This window comes from Schistocerca gregaria, chromosome 2, assembly GCF_023897955.1.
Source record: "Schistocerca gregaria isolate iqSchGreg1 chromosome 2, iqSchGreg1.2, whole genome shotgun sequence".
In the NCBI taxonomy this organism is placed as follows: Eukaryota; Metazoa; Arthropoda; class Insecta; order Orthoptera; family Acrididae; genus Schistocerca; species Schistocerca gregaria.
In genome coordinates, this window is record NC_064921.1 from 813,145,303 (window position 1) to 813,163,453 (window position 18,151).

The window sequence follows — 18,151 nt, forward strand, 5'->3', positions numbered from 1 at the left end:
GGGTGTTTTATTTGATTCTATATGACTGCATAGAATACAGCAAAGAGACATGCATGCAGGACACATTGAAAACAAAAAAATTCTTTATCATGTAGTTCCTAACCATTTTTCTTACATTCTAACATTATTGATTATAAATAACAATGTATACAAATTTAATGTAGGAAAAACTGTTCACCCGTCTGTATGGCCGAGGTCGCTAATGCATTCTTGTGTGGTGGTCCTCTACATGGGGATAAGCTGGTTTAAATCCTGCTGGTGGTAAAAATTTTTGATGCCAGTATTTGGCTGGCGAGGAGAGGAGCAGTAGTGGTGTAAAGTTTCAAATCACCAGACTGTGTGCCAATGTCCTGTTGTAAATAGCTAACACTATTGATGGTGAACCATCCTTCAGATGGGGCATTAAGACTGCGGCCCCCTTCGTGCTATTCGGGACGAGTAGGCTATGTGCTGGCAGCAAGTTTCACTCTCTGCAATCTTTCATCATCATCATCATCATCATCATCATCATCATCATCATACAACACGAATACTACATTATGTTCCACACACGCACGCACACACACACACACACACACACACACACACACACACACACACACACACACACACACACACATCCATGCAGTACATACATGTAGTATTACAAGTATTGCAATGGAGCCTTTTGCAAGTAAATAAACAAAATAATAAAGTACTCTTCAACACTGAAATTCCTCTTCCATCAGATGGTCCTTGAGTATCTTTGGAAAGTTACTGTGATCCACACTATATGTAGGTTTTTAGGCAAGCTTCCTAGTAATTTCATACCTGAGTACTGAGGCCCTTTTTCAAGAATTGTCTGTAGCTGGGGACTGCTTCGTCCATCATTCTTCCTCCATGTGTTGTGGGTGTGTACACAGGCTTTTGGAATGATGACAATGAAAATTTGTGCCAAACTAGGATTCAAACTTGGATTTCATGCTTTATATGAAGGGTCATTTCAACTACTTTGGCTACCTGTGGACAACTCATGGCCTGACACAAATTTCTATATGTCATCTCTCCTGCATCACAGCCTGTACTCGGACACACGTTATGCAATTTCCAAATGGGAGAGTACATTTTAATTGAAAGTGACTGCCTGGTATCAGCGGATGAATACGACACTGCAGTGCCTGTGTTGTTAAGAAGAACAACGCAATGTTCCTTCAGAACATGCAGTCCGAAGTAACATTGAATCAGTCTTCTTAATGGCATAGACACTACAATACTTTAGTTTCAAAAGTCTTTCTTCTTCAAATGATCCTGATTACCTTTTTTCCCATTTGCACAGCCTTCTCTTTGTTTCTGAAAACTGCATATATAGTTTATTTTATTTTATTTTATGTGATTTCATTTTATTTTATTTATAACTAGTCCCTGTGAGCTATTGAGCTGTGACATTTGCAGAAATGAATGCTCTTCTCTTGAGCTGTTCCAACATTTCGGTCACTCTTCATTATTGTCATGACACCTGCATACAATATTTTCTTTCCTTTCTCTTCGAGAACTATATCATTAATGAACAGGTTGTAGCGGTAGTGCCTACTTTGTTTATTTCCTTTGGTGTCTTTGGCGTCAGTGTACTGCGTTGCTACACTGGCTGAGAAATGGGTTGTGGTTTCCAACACTGACTACTGTAAATAACGTAGTCGACAGGTGCACAGTTGCGTTTCACAGTACTTTAATTTCACTGTTCACAACCCCCTAATAATGTATTGTTATAAGGTCGATGCATTATTGTTTAATTTTCGATACGCCTTATTAATAGTTTGCTGGCAAACCTCCACATACTGCTACAATAGTTTCCTGTTGAACATATACAAGCAGTAAAACCTAATCACAAAGTTCACAGTTCTTGAAGAGTAGAAAGGTATGTATGGAGCGGACACTGTCATTGTTTTTACACATGGCCTAATTGTTTAACACTTATTCGACAGTTAATTTGAAGCATTGTTGTTGTTCTAACCAACACAGGTTTTTTGTCTGAAACTCGGCCGTGGACTTACTGTCTTGTGATCAAAAATGGGACCCTTATATATCCTCACAATAATAGATACTAAAGTTACACGTTGTTCAAAGTTAAATTTACAGAAATCACAATTAAAACTCAACTCATTCGATTAAGTTGAGTACATTGAAAAATTGGTTCTTTTTGTCAGTTTCCTCTACTGCAAGAGTTAATCTGAATTATTTGTTTAAATTATGAAATTAACAAATATTGTTATGCAAACAATACTTTTGAGAAAACTGTTAATTACTTTGGACATGTTTTTGAATGGAGCTAAATAAATATTTTAAGAATACTATTAGTTGTTCCTCCAAATGTTTATAACTAGTATAGAATTTATATTTGTTTATATGTCAACAACAGAATTTAAGTTATGAAACCATTATAGATTTTACCCCCTATAACAAAAGTATTAACTAGGAATAGACGAAATAAATTGGAAAATCAATCATGTACATAAAACTAAGCATAAAACTAAGCACAAAATTAGATCTGGTGTTATGTTCTTTAAAACTGGTCTATGAAAATGCATATTATATTCAAGTATTTTAATGGTACTTAATTCAAAATTGAAAAAAAAAAAAATGAATTTTAAGGAGGCAGATGGCAAAACAAGAGGGGAAGTAAAAAACCCCATCTTTCTTCGTCACTAGATGAAATAGCAGTTGGTTTCTGACTGATATGTGTCCCATATCAATACATGCTGTTTCTTGTTTCATAAGTATGATTGTATCCAGTCCCCTCATGCCTTCCAATATTATAGGTTTCCAATCTCTGTATCAGTATTTCGTGGTCAGTAGTGTTGAGTCCTTTGGAGAGACCCAGAAACAGTTGTAGATACAACTTTTTTTTCGTCTAAGAACTGTACAATGTACTGTGTCGGACTGCCAATTGCTGATTCTGTAGATTTACTCTTTCTGGAATCACACTATGATGGTACAAAAATATTATGTTTGTCCAGATAATTGACTGATCTTGTATACATAAGCATTCCCAGGATTTTTGAAAAATGTGGTACACTGAAATTGGCCTGTAGTTGTTGGGGTCAACCTTATCCCTGTTTTGTACACTAACACTACCCAGCGTATCTTCCGTTTTTCTGGAAAAATTCCTTCTCTGAAAGAGGTTTCTGTTATGTTTAGGACCTCTGTGATTATTGGTTCACTTACTACCTGTATTATGTGATTTGATATTTTGTCACCTATAGCTGATTTCTTGGACTTCAGCTCCTGCACAATTTTCCTCAGTTCATCTTCTATGATTGGCTTCAAGAACATGGTCCTGCTTATTTTTTCTAAATTTCTTAGTAAACTTCTTTTTTGGAATATTTCTTTCTAGTTGTTGTTCTTTACTACATTTATATAGTTTTCATTGTGTATGTTAGCTATTTCTCTGCCATCTGTAACCACTGTTTTGTTTATTTTTATTGGCGTAATATCTGTTTCTTTGTTTGATTCATTTTTTTACCTTTCTTTCAGCATTAAACAAGAGAGGAATTTCCTATTTTATTATGGAACTTTTCAGATCTAGCATAATCATTGTGGTTAATTAATAAAACTGTAAATAACAGTTATAATTAAAATTATAGCTTTTTAATCCAATTCGGTTACAGGAGACATGTCAAAAAAATTTAATACTATGTTATAGCTAACTCAAATTATCAGTTTATTCTCTATGAATTTTTCTATTGAGTAATAAGATTTCTCCCACAAAATCTTTGGCTGACTTATGTTTAGATTTTAAGTATGTTTTTGCCAATTAATATATTGTGTATTTTCATCCCATATACTGTGGAGACTGTGTCAAATTTCAGTTGCTGTGTGGGAAGCATAAAATTCTCTTTGTTTCTTGTGTTATTAAGTGTGACTAAACTGATTCTCCTCAAATAATTTTTGTCTGACGTGTAAAGAGATTGTAATTTCAGAAATGTGTAGGGAGGGAAGAGTTAGGATTTATAGCTTCCAAAATAATGGATGTAAAGATTCTTTTTCCTGTGCAGGGTACATGTATCTGGCAGTTTCCTTCTGAAGCTTCAGTATCCAAGATACACTACTTGAACTTCTGTAGAAAGTAATGCCATACTTAATGAAAAATTCAAAATAACCATGGTATGCTGTTTTTTTTGTAGTCACATTAGTAGGCTCTGTTAGTATTTACTTAATTGGAAGTCAACATGCATTTTCCAGCTTAAGTTCTTGTCCACATGTAATCATAGGAATTTGATTACATAAACTTTTTCCATGAACTGATTGTTGTGCTGTTGAAATGTACCAAATGGGTTTCTGTAATGTTCTGCTTTAACCCATTTAACTGGAAACAGTTAATGGTGTGTAATTTTTTTCTGTATTATCAGCTTATAGTAGAACAGAATTATTAGCTGCAAACAGAATTGCTGAGAAATTTATGTGTACGAGTTAGTCAGTTATGTATGAGGGCTATTTGGAAAAGTTTTACAGTAGTAGTTTTTTGTACCAGATTTATCAAATCTATGCCATCCAGCAACACCACAGTGGTGTCATGTGCGAAACTGTGGTCAACGGTCAGTGACACCACAGTGGTGTGGTGTGCATAGTAGCGCTCAGTGGCCGGCGACACCATATTGGTATCGTGAGCATAGTATTGCGCAGTGGCCGGCGTCAGCACATTAGTATCTTTTGCATTCTGTAGGTGTTTTGTTTAGATAACAATACGTTACACACGCCAACAAGTTTTTTGTTTTTAGAAGTACTTGGGTCCTTTCATCATGGCAGACAAAAGAGACAATATGATTATCTACGATGAATGTGTGGACGTCTTGTCTCTTGGCTGATTGGGAAGAAGACATTGGATATCAAAATAATGAAAGTGAAGCAATATCATCAGAAGCTAGTGAAATACCTCCAAGAAGAATTCAGCAAGCACTATGGTTGCCAACTGATTCAGATGAATCAGGCGAAGAAGACAGTGCACAGTGGTCAGACTTTGATATACTGAGGACCAATAATAAATTTGAAGGACCTCTGGGTCCAAACACATTTCCCAAAGATACACAGAGTGTAGAGGATATTGTAGAATTATATATTGGGTCTATTTGAATATATTAGCAATGAAACCAACAAGTACTACAGCGAAAAGTGCAATAGAAGGAAATGTTGATGTTATGGGACCCGAACTTAGAAAATGGTTCAGGATTGCAACCCTTATGGGAACTGTACAAAAAAGCAAAGATTGATGATTATTGGTCAACGAATGCATTGATAGACACCCAATATTTTGCAGAATGTAACTGATTATTTTTCCAAAAAGTTTAAAGAAACTTTTGATCTAAGTCAAAACATCTCAATTGATGAAGAAATGATACCATGGCATGGAGGGTCAAATTTTAAAGTTTACAATCTGTCAAAAATTATGAAATATGACATACTCATTCAGATGTTGCGTGATTCGAGTATGGGATACATTTCCTCATTCAAGATATGTTCTGGTGCTGGACAGCCTTTAGCAAAAACAGTGATGGAACTGTTGACACCTTCTTATAGAAAGTGGCATCGCCTCTACATGGATAATTATTATAACGGTGTTGAACTTACAGAGAAGTTAATTGAAAAAAAAAAAAAGAAAAATGATAATAAAAAAATCGAGCTTGTGGAATGATATGGTAAAATAGAGCATTTCTGGAAAAATTAAAGCATGCAAAAGTGTTTGTGTTTGAAGCTTGTCATCAATGGAAAGGTGAATTACTCACAGAGATATGGAGAGCTTCGAAAACTAAAATGATACGAATGATTTATACAATACATAATGCCTCTTTGACTGACAGAAGAAAATGTAGAAAAACGAATTACACAATAACTTGACAGTGTATTAGACTACAACAAATACATGGAAGGAGTGGATCAGGCAGACCAATATTTTTATTACTACCCCATATACAGAAAAACTATAAAACGGTCAAATTAAAGTTTGCCTGTAGCTTTTTAATTACACATTATTTACTGCATTGTGTACATGTTAATATTTCAATACAGAAAACAAGAGTCTCTGATTTCATGATTTTTTGTTGAAAGTGTCTGATTCATGAATAAAAGACCATGTACCTGCTTCTGAAAAAAACTTGGAGCGTATGTCTCATCATGAGCCGGTTGACAGTCTTTCCAGTCACATAAAGCAACAGCTACTAATGCTTATTTCTGAAATAGATAAACAAAAATGAAGAAAGTGCCATGTATGTTACAAAAACAAAAAAAACAAGAACAACAAACTTAATGTGCAAGTCTTGTGGAGTTGCATTACATTTTGGAGACTGTTTTGCTGCATATCATACGAAAGAGAAATACTAACTACCAAAGACAATACAAATAAATAAATAAATATATTAAAAACAAAGATTCCAAGACTTACCAAGTGGGAAAGCACCGGTGGATGGGCACAATAAAAAAAACACACAAACACACACACAAAATTTCGAGCTTTCGCAACCGGCGGTTGCTTCGTCAGGAAAGAGGGAAGGAGAAGGAAAGATGAAAGGATGTGGGTTTTAATTTAGAGGGTAAGGAGTCATTCCAATCCCGTGAGCGGAAAGACTTACCTTAGGGGGAAGAAGGGATAGGTATATACTCTCACACACACACACACACACACACACACACACACACACACACACACATATCCATACGTATACAGACACAAGCAGACATATTTAAAGGCCAATAAATAAATACGTATGTATATCTTCGAAGTTTCATGAAAGTAGTGGAACAGGGTGGAGAACTTATGAGAACTAATTATGAGATTAGTAAAACTTAACAATTGATAATCTCCTGATAATGCCAAGAATGGCCGGTGACAAGCCAAGTAATCCAAATTAGTGCTGCCGGTGCCAAGCTAATAAATTTGTACAAGACGTGCAGGTGGAAAAGCTGTAGTGTCACCAGCAGTTGACCGCTATTTTGCACACAACACCACTGTGGTGTCACCGAATGGCATTGTGGTAATGAACATCAGTCAATGTACATGGGATCTCTCAACATGCTCCCCACTAACTTCACTACACCATTGCCAGCTTCCTGACGACATTGGCATTGCGCCATGGAACAATTGCTTGTGAGTATGACACATCCACTCGAGGAAGGTGCCTGCAATTCTTGATTGTTACTGAAGCTTCTACCTCACAGCGCATCATTCATGTTATCAAATAAGGTATAATCAAATGGAATGAGATATGGTGAGTATGGTGGGTGTAGCACAAAATTGAACCCCAGTGATGTCAACTTCATAGTTGTTGCTTGGTGGGGTGGGGCTGCACATTGTCGTGCTGGAGGATCACTCCTTTTCATCACATTTCCTGTTACCTCTGCTGAATTGTACATGAAAATTGTGTAATGGTGTCACAATACACCCTGCTGTTGACATAGCCCGCGAGGGCACGGTGTTGACGGACAACCATTGACCACACACCACAGTTAAACATTTATGAATATCGTTAGTTTACTCTATGTAACAACAAACAAGTGCTATCCTTTCACTATGCACAGTGTTCACAACTGCCATCTAGCAACTTTGTGGTGTACTAGAATCAATTCATCATTGTATGAGAAGATGCGCCCATAGTTTGAGCGTTATATGCAAAACAGTACAATTGTAAACCAATTCTGAACACCCCTTGTAGAATAGGTAAAACTTTGACCATAGAATGGAGCCTTCAGGCATACCTTGTGATACTGTACTCCATTTAGAATAATAATTCACAGCATTTGCAGTGAGACAGTTGCCCTCTGTTTTCTGTCATGCAGGTATGACGTAAGCTACTGCTGAGCATTGCTGTTGATCTGATATTTATCTAATTTGTAGATAAGCATAGATGAACAAGGCATGTTTTACTAAGCCAAAAGCTTTTGTTAGATCACAAACAGTACTTCCAATATTACTCTTCTGATCTAAAGTTTTACTTATTTTTTCAGTGCAGTTTTTCACTGCATCCAGAGTGTTTTTTCTATGTTGGAATCCAGATTGGTTACTTAGAATAATATAATTTTTTGTAATAAAAATTTGAACATAGATTCCGGATACTTTCTCCAGCACTTTTAAGAGGATTAGAAAATGAAATAAGATGATAGTTTCCCATGTCTTTCTTCAACTCTTTCTTGAACAGGAGTCTGAGTTCTACATACTTCAACTCACCAGGAAACCACCTCTTTTTAAAAGATTGGCTGATTGTTTCTGTTAGTGGAAGTGCTGCTATGCATATAATGCTTTATTCCCTCTACTGGATATCCTATCCCAACCAAATGAGTTTTTGTTTTTTAGTGGTCTTGTAACATTTTCTATTTCCTTTATTGAATTTTTTTAAAATCTGTGAGATACTCTGGCACTTGATGAAGTCCAAAGAGATTTACTTTACTCTGATACTCTGCTATAACATCTGTCATCACTATGTTTATGGAGAATTCATTTAAATGCTCTGATATTTGAGCTGGATTAACAGTAAGGCTGTTGTGATATCAACACGGTCTTTTTTGTCTGCTCTCAGCATGTTGGATGCTGCTTACAGCTCCACAGAAGTGACATTTAAACTGGCTGCTGCAAGCTGCTGTGGTACAGAGCTTACCACACACTGCAATGTGGCACTACACGCTGCACCAGAAGATGACAAATCTGCATCACCTCACTGTCTGCCATTGTGACTGGACCACACATCTTTTTAGCCTTCACACTAAGCTCACCACAGATCATCCTCAGACTACTCTCATATTTTGCTGAGATTACAGAAGACATGACCTTATGAACTTAGAACAATGCTATTGCTTCTTTGACTACTAGCAACTATTTGAAATCCAGTATGAGTGGAATAGAGTGAGACTGCCTAGAGAGACTGAAGGATACAGATTTATGTATGCATAATAATGTATGTATTGTAAATAAATACTGTATATTTATTTTTTAATCATTATCTAGTATTTTATGTGTTCTAGAATGTTCACCCATCTCATTACACTGACAAATACAATCACTATCATCTAGTTTAATCCTAAATATTTCAAGACTTAACTCTTAACAACTCATTCTGATGTGACAGCTGACTACACTGCCTTTGTCTTACTTTTATGTTTTAAAATGAAGACTTTGCTTGCCATTGTTTTAGTTGCCATTATAACTTTTTAAAATGTAGCATTATAATGTGCTCAGCAAAATGACTATTTTTGTTTCATTTTGGTTCATTGTGGAATTACCTTTTTTGGCACTAGACATTTTTATACCTTGAGTTATCCATTTTAAGTCTACTAGTCATTTTGTTACATATAATTCTAAGCTGAAAGGATTCATTGCACATTTCAAAATATCAACTTAAAAAGTTTGGACTTACTGCTACTTGAAATCCTTTCTTAACTTATTACTAAATATAGTTGAAGTTTTTTCATTGAAGTTCCTTTTCATATGGCTTTTGTTATGTGAAATTTGTCTGTTAATTTTTGGTAGTTTAATGAATAATTTAGGGTGATCTCAGATACCCAGATGTGAACAAAATTTATAGGCATCTTCAAACACATGATTAGCTAAAATCTTATCAATGAAAGTTGCTGACTGTGTGTTTACTCTAGTGGCTTGAGTGAAGTTTACTTTGAAGTCATAGTTTTTTTTATGTTGTCAATGAATTTGGACATATTATTGCTTTCAGCTGTGATCGTTATATTGTAGTCAGCAGTTATTAAGATCTTTTCCTTCTTTTTCTTTATTGAGATTTTTGAGCTGGCACTGAAATTTGAATCAAAGATATTCAGTTATCACTTTCTCTGATACTTTGTAAAGAGAAGCTACTCTTACATTTAGACACAGCAGCTCTCAAATATACAGTCTTTATTCAGAAAATGAAATGCATCTCTTATATCATATTTTATGTCAGAATGAAGGTGTACACATGAAACTCGATGATTTCTCCCATTGGCTAATGCAGATAAAAGTTTTAATCCATGTGTACTCTTGTTTTACTCACTTTTTCAATGGGTTGTATTATTTTTCATATTAATGGGATTATGTGAATACCAAATTTAGAAATTTGTTTTGTCTCCATTTTTCAGGACAATATCCTACAAAGTGGGAAAGAAGCTGAGTGCCCAGATTGCAAGGAAAAATTTTCTGATGTCGTTCTCTTTCGGTTGCATATTTTTCAGCACACGCATCCTTATATTTGTCAAACCTGTAAGCAAGCTTTCCGCAGTGATAAGGATAAATGTAAGTTGAGCACCTTGCTGTCAATGTATACAAATGCTAATTATTTAAAATAATAAATACACAATGCAAATATGTTTAACCACTGGTGGTTATGAATGAAATAAAAATTTTAGCAAACATCTTATGGATGATGATATTCTGTTTATTTCATGCTGGGAAACATTCAGATGCGTAAAGTGAGTCATTGTTCTTTCAGGTTGCCACCAATGTAAAAAATGGTCTGAGAAATGCCCCATATGTCCTCAGGAACTGTCATCATTGGTAGAATTGGAACAACATATAGTATCACATGAGCTGCCTCAATTCCACTGTTTCGACTGTGGCCGTAGCTTCCTTAAACCTGTGAGTAAAATCTTAAATTTTACACTTTGTATAATAAAATGCTGGAATAGTTTTAGTCTGATGGACCATATGGTTTGCCTGGTACCCAATTCAGGATGTTAAAAATAGATATTTATTTAATCATGTTATCTACATAGTATTACATGAATTGTGCCAATAAAAATGTGGATGTGTTATGCCTTTTAGAGTTTATGCTATTGGTATTGCTACCCTAGTAATCATACTGAGAGACTTACAGACAACAGGTTGCCTTAGGTGGTGGTTTACCAGTTACTTTCACTGGTGATAAGCTGTGAATTTATATCAAAACTAGGTCATGGTATGAGTATATCCAACTGAGATTAATGTTTTGCTAATGAGAGTGTAAAGTCCGTGAAAAGTTTAATGTTTTGTGAACATAGAGAATGTTACAAACTTCAGCATTTAGCTGAACATTGACTAAACAGAACTCAATTCCCACACTGTGAAGGAGGAAACAGTCCTAGCTGTTTGAATTATCTTCTGCATTTTGAATAAGTGTTTACGCAAACATCTTTACCATCTCTTTGACATATGAGACACCAGAAAATAGCTGAACCATTGATTTTTGGAAAGTGCATAGTGATTGATACACTGCTTGAATGTAACAATTCTCACTTTTATACTGGAAACATGAAATCTTATTCGCTTTCATTCTCATTCTTCTGTGTGGGCTCTAATCTCTCTGATTTTATCCTCATGGTCTCTTCGCGAGATATACGTAGGAGGGAGCAATATACTGCTTGACTCTTCGGTGAAGGTATGTTCTCGGAACTTTAACAAAAGCCCGTACCGAGCTACTGAGCGTCTCTCCTGCAGAGTCTTCCACTGGAGTTTACCTATCATCTCCGTAACGCTTTCGCGATTACTAAATGATCCTGTAACAAAGCGCGCTGCTCTCCGTTAGATCTTCTCTATCTCTTCTATCAACCCTATCTGGTGCGGATCCCACACTGCTGAGCAGTATTCAAGCAGTGGGCGAACAAGCGTACTGTAACCTACTTCCTTTGTTGTTGGATTGCATTTCCTTAGGATTCTTCCAATGAATCTCAGTCTGGCATCTGCTTTACCGATGATCAACTTTATATGATCATTCCATTTTAAATCACTCCTAATGCGTACTCCCAGATAATTTATGGAATTAACTGCTTCCAGTTGCTGACCTGCTATTTTGTAGCTAAATGATAAGGGACCTCTCTTTCTATGTATTCGCATCACATTACACTTGTCTACATTGAGATTCAATTGCCATTCCGTGCACCATGCGTCAATTCGCTGCAGATCCTCCTGCATTTCAGTACAATTTTCCATTGTTGCAACCTCTCGATACACTACAGCATCATCTGCAAAAAGCCTCAGTGAACTTCCGATGTCATCCACCAGGTCATTTATGTATATTGTGAATAGCTACGGTCCTATGACACTCCCCTGCGGCACACCTGACATCACTCTTACTTCGGAAGACTTCTCTCCATTGAGAATGACATGCTGCGTTCTGTTATCTAGGAACTCCTCAATCCAATCACACAATTGATCTGATAGTCCGTATGCTCTTACTTTGTTCATTAAACGACTGTGGGGAACTGTGTCAAACGCCTTGCGGAAGTCAAGAAACACGGCATCTACCTGTGAACCCGTGTCTAAGGCCCTCTGAGTCTCGTGGACGAATAGCGCGAGCTGGGTTTCACACGATCGTCTTTTTTGAAACCCGTGCTGATTCCTACAGAGTAGATTTATACTCGAACATAATACTTATTCCAAAATTCTACAACTGATCGACGTTAGAGATATAGGTCTATAGTTCTGCACATCTGTTCGACGTCCCTTCTTGAAAACGGGGATGACCTGTGCCCTTTTCCAATCCTTTGGAACGCTTCGCTCTTCTAGAGACCTACGGTACACCGCTGCAAGACTAACTACCACTATATTTTCATTCACTAGTTTCACACAACTAAAATCCCCATCTATTTCTGAGGAGTACATAAACACATCAATTCTGTAAAATTTTATCCCTTCTTTGACAAAAATTCCAGCCCCACCATTCTTTCTCTGTTTTCTACATATCATGTCTCCAACAACATACCCTTGGGGAACAAATATATTTACTTGTTCTTGGGTTAACTAGTGCTCAGATACACATATAACATCTACATGCTCAGTGTTATACAAATGTTCTAATTCTAAAATCTTATTTCTAATACAACATATGGACCTTGCCGTTGGTGGGGAGGCTTGCGTGCCTCAGCGATACAGATAGCCGTACCGTAGGTGCAACCGCAATGGAGGGGTATCTGTTGAGAGGCCAGACAAACATGTGGTTCCTGAAGAGGGGCAGCAGCCTTTTCAGTAGCTGTAGGAGCAACAGTCTGGATGATTGACTGATCTGACCTTGTAACAATAACCAAAACAGCCTTGCTGTGCTGGTACTGCGAACGGCTGAAAGCAAGGGGAAACTACAGCCGTAATTTTTCCCGAGGGCATGCAGCTTTACTGTATGATTAAATGATGATGGCATCCTCTTGGGTAAAATATTCCGGAGGTAAAATAGTCCCCCATTTGGATCTCCGGGCAGGGACTACTCAAGAGGATGTCGTTATAAGGAGAAAGAAAACTGGCGTTCTACGGGTTGGAGCGTGGAATGTCAGATCCCTGAATCGGGCACGGGCAGGTAGGTTAGAAAATTTAAAAAGGGTAATGGGTAGGTTAAAGTTAGATATAGTGGGAATTAGTGAAGTTCGGTGGCAGGAGGAACAAGACTTATGGTCAGGTGACTACAGGGCTATAAACACAAAATCAAATAGGGGTAATGCAGGAGTAGGATTAATAATGAACAGGAAAATAGGAATGCGGGTAAGCTACTACAAACAACATAGTGAACGCATTATTGTGGCCAAGATAGATACGAAGCCCACACCTACTACAGTAGTACAAGTTTATATGCCAACTAGCTCTGCAGATGACGAAGAAATTGAAGAAATGTATGATCAAATAAAAGAAATTATTCAGATAGTGAAGGGTAACGAAAATTTAATAGTCATGGGTGACTGGAATTTGGTAGTAGGAAAAGGGAGAGAAGGAAACGTAGGTGAATATGGACTGGGGCAAAGAAATGAAAGAGGAAGCCGCCTGGTAGAATTTTGCACAGAGCACAACTTAATCATAGGTAACACTTGGTTCAAGAATCATAAAAGAAGGCTGTATACATGGAAGAAGCCTGAAGATACTGACAGGTTTCAGATAGATTATATAATGGTATGACAGAGATTTAGGAACCAGGTTTTAAATTGTAAGACATTTCCAGGAGCAGATGTGGACTCTGACCACAATCTGTTGGTTATGACCTGTAGATTAAAACTGAAGAAACTGCAAAAAGGTGGGAATTTAAGGAGATGGGACCTGGATAAACTAAAAGAACCAGAGGTTGTACAGAGTTTCAAGGAGAGCATAAGGGAACAATTGGCAGCAATGGGGGAAAGAAACACAGTTGAAGAAGAATGGGTAGCTCTGAGGGATGAAGTAGTGAAGGCAGCAGAGGATAAAGTAGGTAAAAAGACGAGGGTTGCTAGAAATCCTTGGGTAACAGAAGAAATATTGAATTTAATTGATGAAAGGAGAAAATATAAAAATGCAGGAAATGAAGCAGACAAAAAGGAATACAAACGTCTCAAAAATGACATTGACAGGAAGTGCAAAATGGCTAAGCAGGGATGGCTAGAGGACAAATGTAAGGATGTAGAGGCTTATCTCACTAGGGGTAAGATAGATACTGCCTACAGGAAAATTAAAGAGACCTTTGGAGAAAAGAGGACCACTTGTATGAATATTAAGAGCTCAGATGGCAACCCAGTTCTAACCAAAGAAGGGAAAGCAGAAAGGTCGAAGGAGTATATAGAGGGTCTATACAAGGGCAATGTACTTGAGGACAATATTAAGGAAATGGAAGAGGATGTAGATGAAGATGAAATGTGAGATACGATACTGCGTGAAGAGTTTGACAGAGCACTGAAAGACCTGAGTCGAAACAAAGCCCCTGGAGTAGACAACATTCCATTGGAACTACTGACGGCCTTGGGAGAGCCAGTCCTGACAAAACTCTACCATCTGGTGAGCAAGATGTATGAGGCAGGCGAAATACCCTCAGACTTCAAGAAGAATATAATAATCCCAATCCCAAAGAAAGCAGGTGTTGACAGATGTGAAAATTACCGAACTATCAGTTTAATAAGTCACAGCTGCAAAATACTAACGCGAGTTCTTTACAGACGAATGGAAAAACTAGCAGAAGCCGACCTCGGGGAGGATCAGTTTGGATTCCGTAGAAATGTTGGAACACGTGAGGCAATACTGACCCTACGACTTATCTTAGAAGCTAGATTAAGGAAGGGCAAACCTACGTGTCTAGCATTTGTAGACTTAGAGAAAGCTTTTGACAATGTTGACTGGAATACTCTCTTTCAAATTCTGGAGGTGGCAGGGGTAAAATACAGGGAGCGAAAGGCTATTTACAATTTGTACAGTAACCAGATGGCAGTTATAAGAGTTGAGGGGTATGAAAGGGAAGCAGTGGTTGGGAAAGGAGTGAGACAGTGTTGTAGCATCTCCCCGATGTTATTCAATCTGTATATTGATCAAGCAGTCAAGAAAACAAAAGAAAAATTCGGAGAAAGTATTAAAATCGATGGAGAAGAAATAAAAACCTTGAGATTCAACAATGACATTGTAATTCTGTCAGAGACAGCAAAGGACTTGGAAGAGCAGTTGAATGGAATGGATAGCGTCTTGAAAGGAGGATATAAGATGAACATCAACAAAAGCAAAACGAGGATAATGGAATGTAATCGAATTAATTTGGGAGATGCTAAGGGTGTTAGATCATGAAATGAGACACTTAAAGCAGTAAAGGAGTTTTGCTATTTGGGGAGCAAAATAACTGATGATGGTCGAAGTAGAGAGGATATAAAATGTAGACTGGCAATGGCAAGGAAAGCGTTTCTGAAGAAGAGAAGTTTGTTAACATCGAGTGTAGATTTAAGTGTCAGGAAGTCGTTTCTGAAAGTATTTGTATGGAGTGTAGCCATGTATGGAAGTGAATCATGGACAATAAATAGTTTGGACAAGAAGAGAATAGAAGCTTTCGAAATGTGGTGCTACAGAAGAATGCCGAAGATTAGATGGGTAGATCACATAACTAATGAGGAAGTATTGAATAGGATTGGGGAGAAGAGAAGTTTGTGGCACAACTTGACCAGAAGAAGGGATCGGTTGGTAGGATATGTTCTGAGGCATCAAGGGATCACCAATTTAGTATTGGAGGGCAGCGTGGAGGGTAAAAATCGTAAAGGGAGACCAAGAGATGACTACACTAAGCAGATTCAGAAGGATGTAGGTTTCAGTAGGTACTGGGAGATGAAGAAGCTTGCACAGGATAGAGTAGCATGGAGAGCTGCATCAAACCAGTTTCAGGATTGATAACAACAACAACAACAACAATACAACACATGTTAACTTCGAGAAAAGTTAGTTGTTTATCTCTGTCTGTACTCCTCTTAGAGCAATTCGACTCTGTATTTGAAGTTGTAAGTTCAGTTAATGTCTTTAATCTTGGTGCACTGTGATCATCTGTGTTACATTAGTCATGTGGTAGTTCATCCACTTGTTGACTCTCTTTGTTAACTGCTTTCTTCTGTGAAACCACCACTGATCCCACCAAAAATCCTGGTCCGTTGGCTGTGGTTTCTTCCTTTGGGCTGACTGCTGTGTTCCACCTGTTGGTATTCTCACTCCTTGAGCTTGAGCTGCTGTTCTTCTATCTGCAAGTAGGTCTGTCTTGTTATACGGTGTCTTCTTTGCTGCCACATCACTTGCTGCTTATTCTAACTTTTGCACAGATTTCTTGGGCATGTTTATTTCTTGAGTACTTGTGGTCTCCACAGATATAGTATTCACTTTTAAAGATTCTGTTGTTATTTGTGCAGGAGTTGTGTCAGTAACCATTTTCACTGATTCTTCATCTGAGACTGCAATATCCTTCCGTTTAAGTTCTATTGCTGTTTTGTACACTTCCCTGTTTGTTTCCTCTGATTCATGAATTCTTGTTGCCATTAGTTCTTTACCAGTTGCATTTAGGTGCTGACCATGAACTGTTTAGAGGCCCCCCCCCCCCCCCCCCCCCCAGGGGCTCAGCATTCATTTGCTGAGTACGGGCTTGGCGACCCCGGGGTCCTGAGCTGGGGACTGGTCAGCGCCGCCAGTCTCCTGTCACCGTAACCCCCAGACATGCTTCAGCGACCACCGCATGGCGCGGCGGTGGAATGTTGTGTGCTGCGGGGAATGGTAATCTTGGCTTGACCGCCTGGATTGCAAGGAAGGTAACCCTCTATAAAAAACTCTCAATCTTACGCTGTTCTGCGCGCCTATAAGATGCATGTCTGTTGGGGTGGAACAGTCGCAAGCGGGCAACCTCTGGGGCACGTGCCGCACCTCAGTTGTAGAAGGCTTACTCAGGCATGCGGGGATCTGACTGAGCGGACCTTTAGTTCCCTAGCTGCTCGTGGGACCACAATGGACCCTTCGACCTCTACATTTCCCCCTACCAGTGGATTGGGTGGGCCACTGGTAGGAAAACACACCCCATCGAAAAAGCGACTTCGTGCTGCGAGTCCTCAAGCGCCTGGTGTTACTAGAGATTTATCAGACTGTCGTAACAGAACACATGCTGGTAACCAGAATATGTTTTTGATTGTCAAATGGAAGGAAGGTAGCTTTGAGAGAGTTTTTTCCTTTTACATCCACAAGGGAGGGAATTGCAGGAACACTGAAATCTGTGAAGCGACTGCGCAATGGGACTCTGTTAGTTGAAACTTCTAGTTCCTGTCAAGTCACTTCTCTTCGGAAAGCAACCTGTCTCGGAGAGTACGCTATCGAGACTGAGCTCCACTCCACTTTGAACTATAGTAAGGGTGTTGTGACATATAGGGACCTGGTGGATATCCCCAAGGGTGAGTTGAAATCTGAGTGGTCTGATGAAGGTATTGTCGACATGCAGCATATTATGAAACGAGTCGATGGGGACCTAATCAAATCCGACTCGTTTATTCTCACGTTCAATTGCCCGAGACTCCCAGAGCATGTTAAAGCGTGTTTCTTACGTTTGCCAGTACGGCCATATTTCCCCAACCCAATGCGCTGTTTTAAATGTCAGCAGTTTGGGCATACTACGTTGGGGTGCAATGGGGTAGCCACTTGTGGTAAATGTGGTCAGCCTGTCCATGATGGAGCCGATTGTTCATCGCCTGTGAAGTGCGTGAATTGCTCTGGGAGTCACCCTGGGTCTGGTGCCGGGTCTGCCCCATCTATCTCTAGGAACGGAAGATACAGGAGATCAAAACATCTAAGCGCATCCCCTATGATGAGGCCAAGAATGCTCTTTAAGGCCATGCATCCTCCTGTGTTTACAACATCTTTCGCTTCCGCTCTGCAGAAACCGGTACAGTTGGCCACTGTTGCTACACAAACGGAGGTTGCTAGTGTCAGCACTAATACCTGCAATTG

General features: G+C 38.5%; 1 protein-coding gene across 3 annotated transcripts in view; it reads left to right on the forward strand.

Moving 5' to 3' along the window:
* The window catches only part of LOC126335122 (uncharacterized), a 272,304-nt gene that overhangs the window by 178,821 nt on the left and 75,332 nt on the right, over positions 1–18,151 (forward strand). For all 3 annotated transcript variants that reach the window (XM_049998077.1, XM_049998078.1, XM_049998079.1), the window contains 2 exons: positions 10,087–10,240; positions 10,437–10,582. In XM_049998077.1, coding sequence (XP_049854034.1) covers positions 10,087–10,240; positions 10,437–10,582 — 300 coding nt within the window. The remainder of the gene's footprint in view (positions 1–10,086; positions 10,241–10,436; positions 10,583–18,151) is intronic.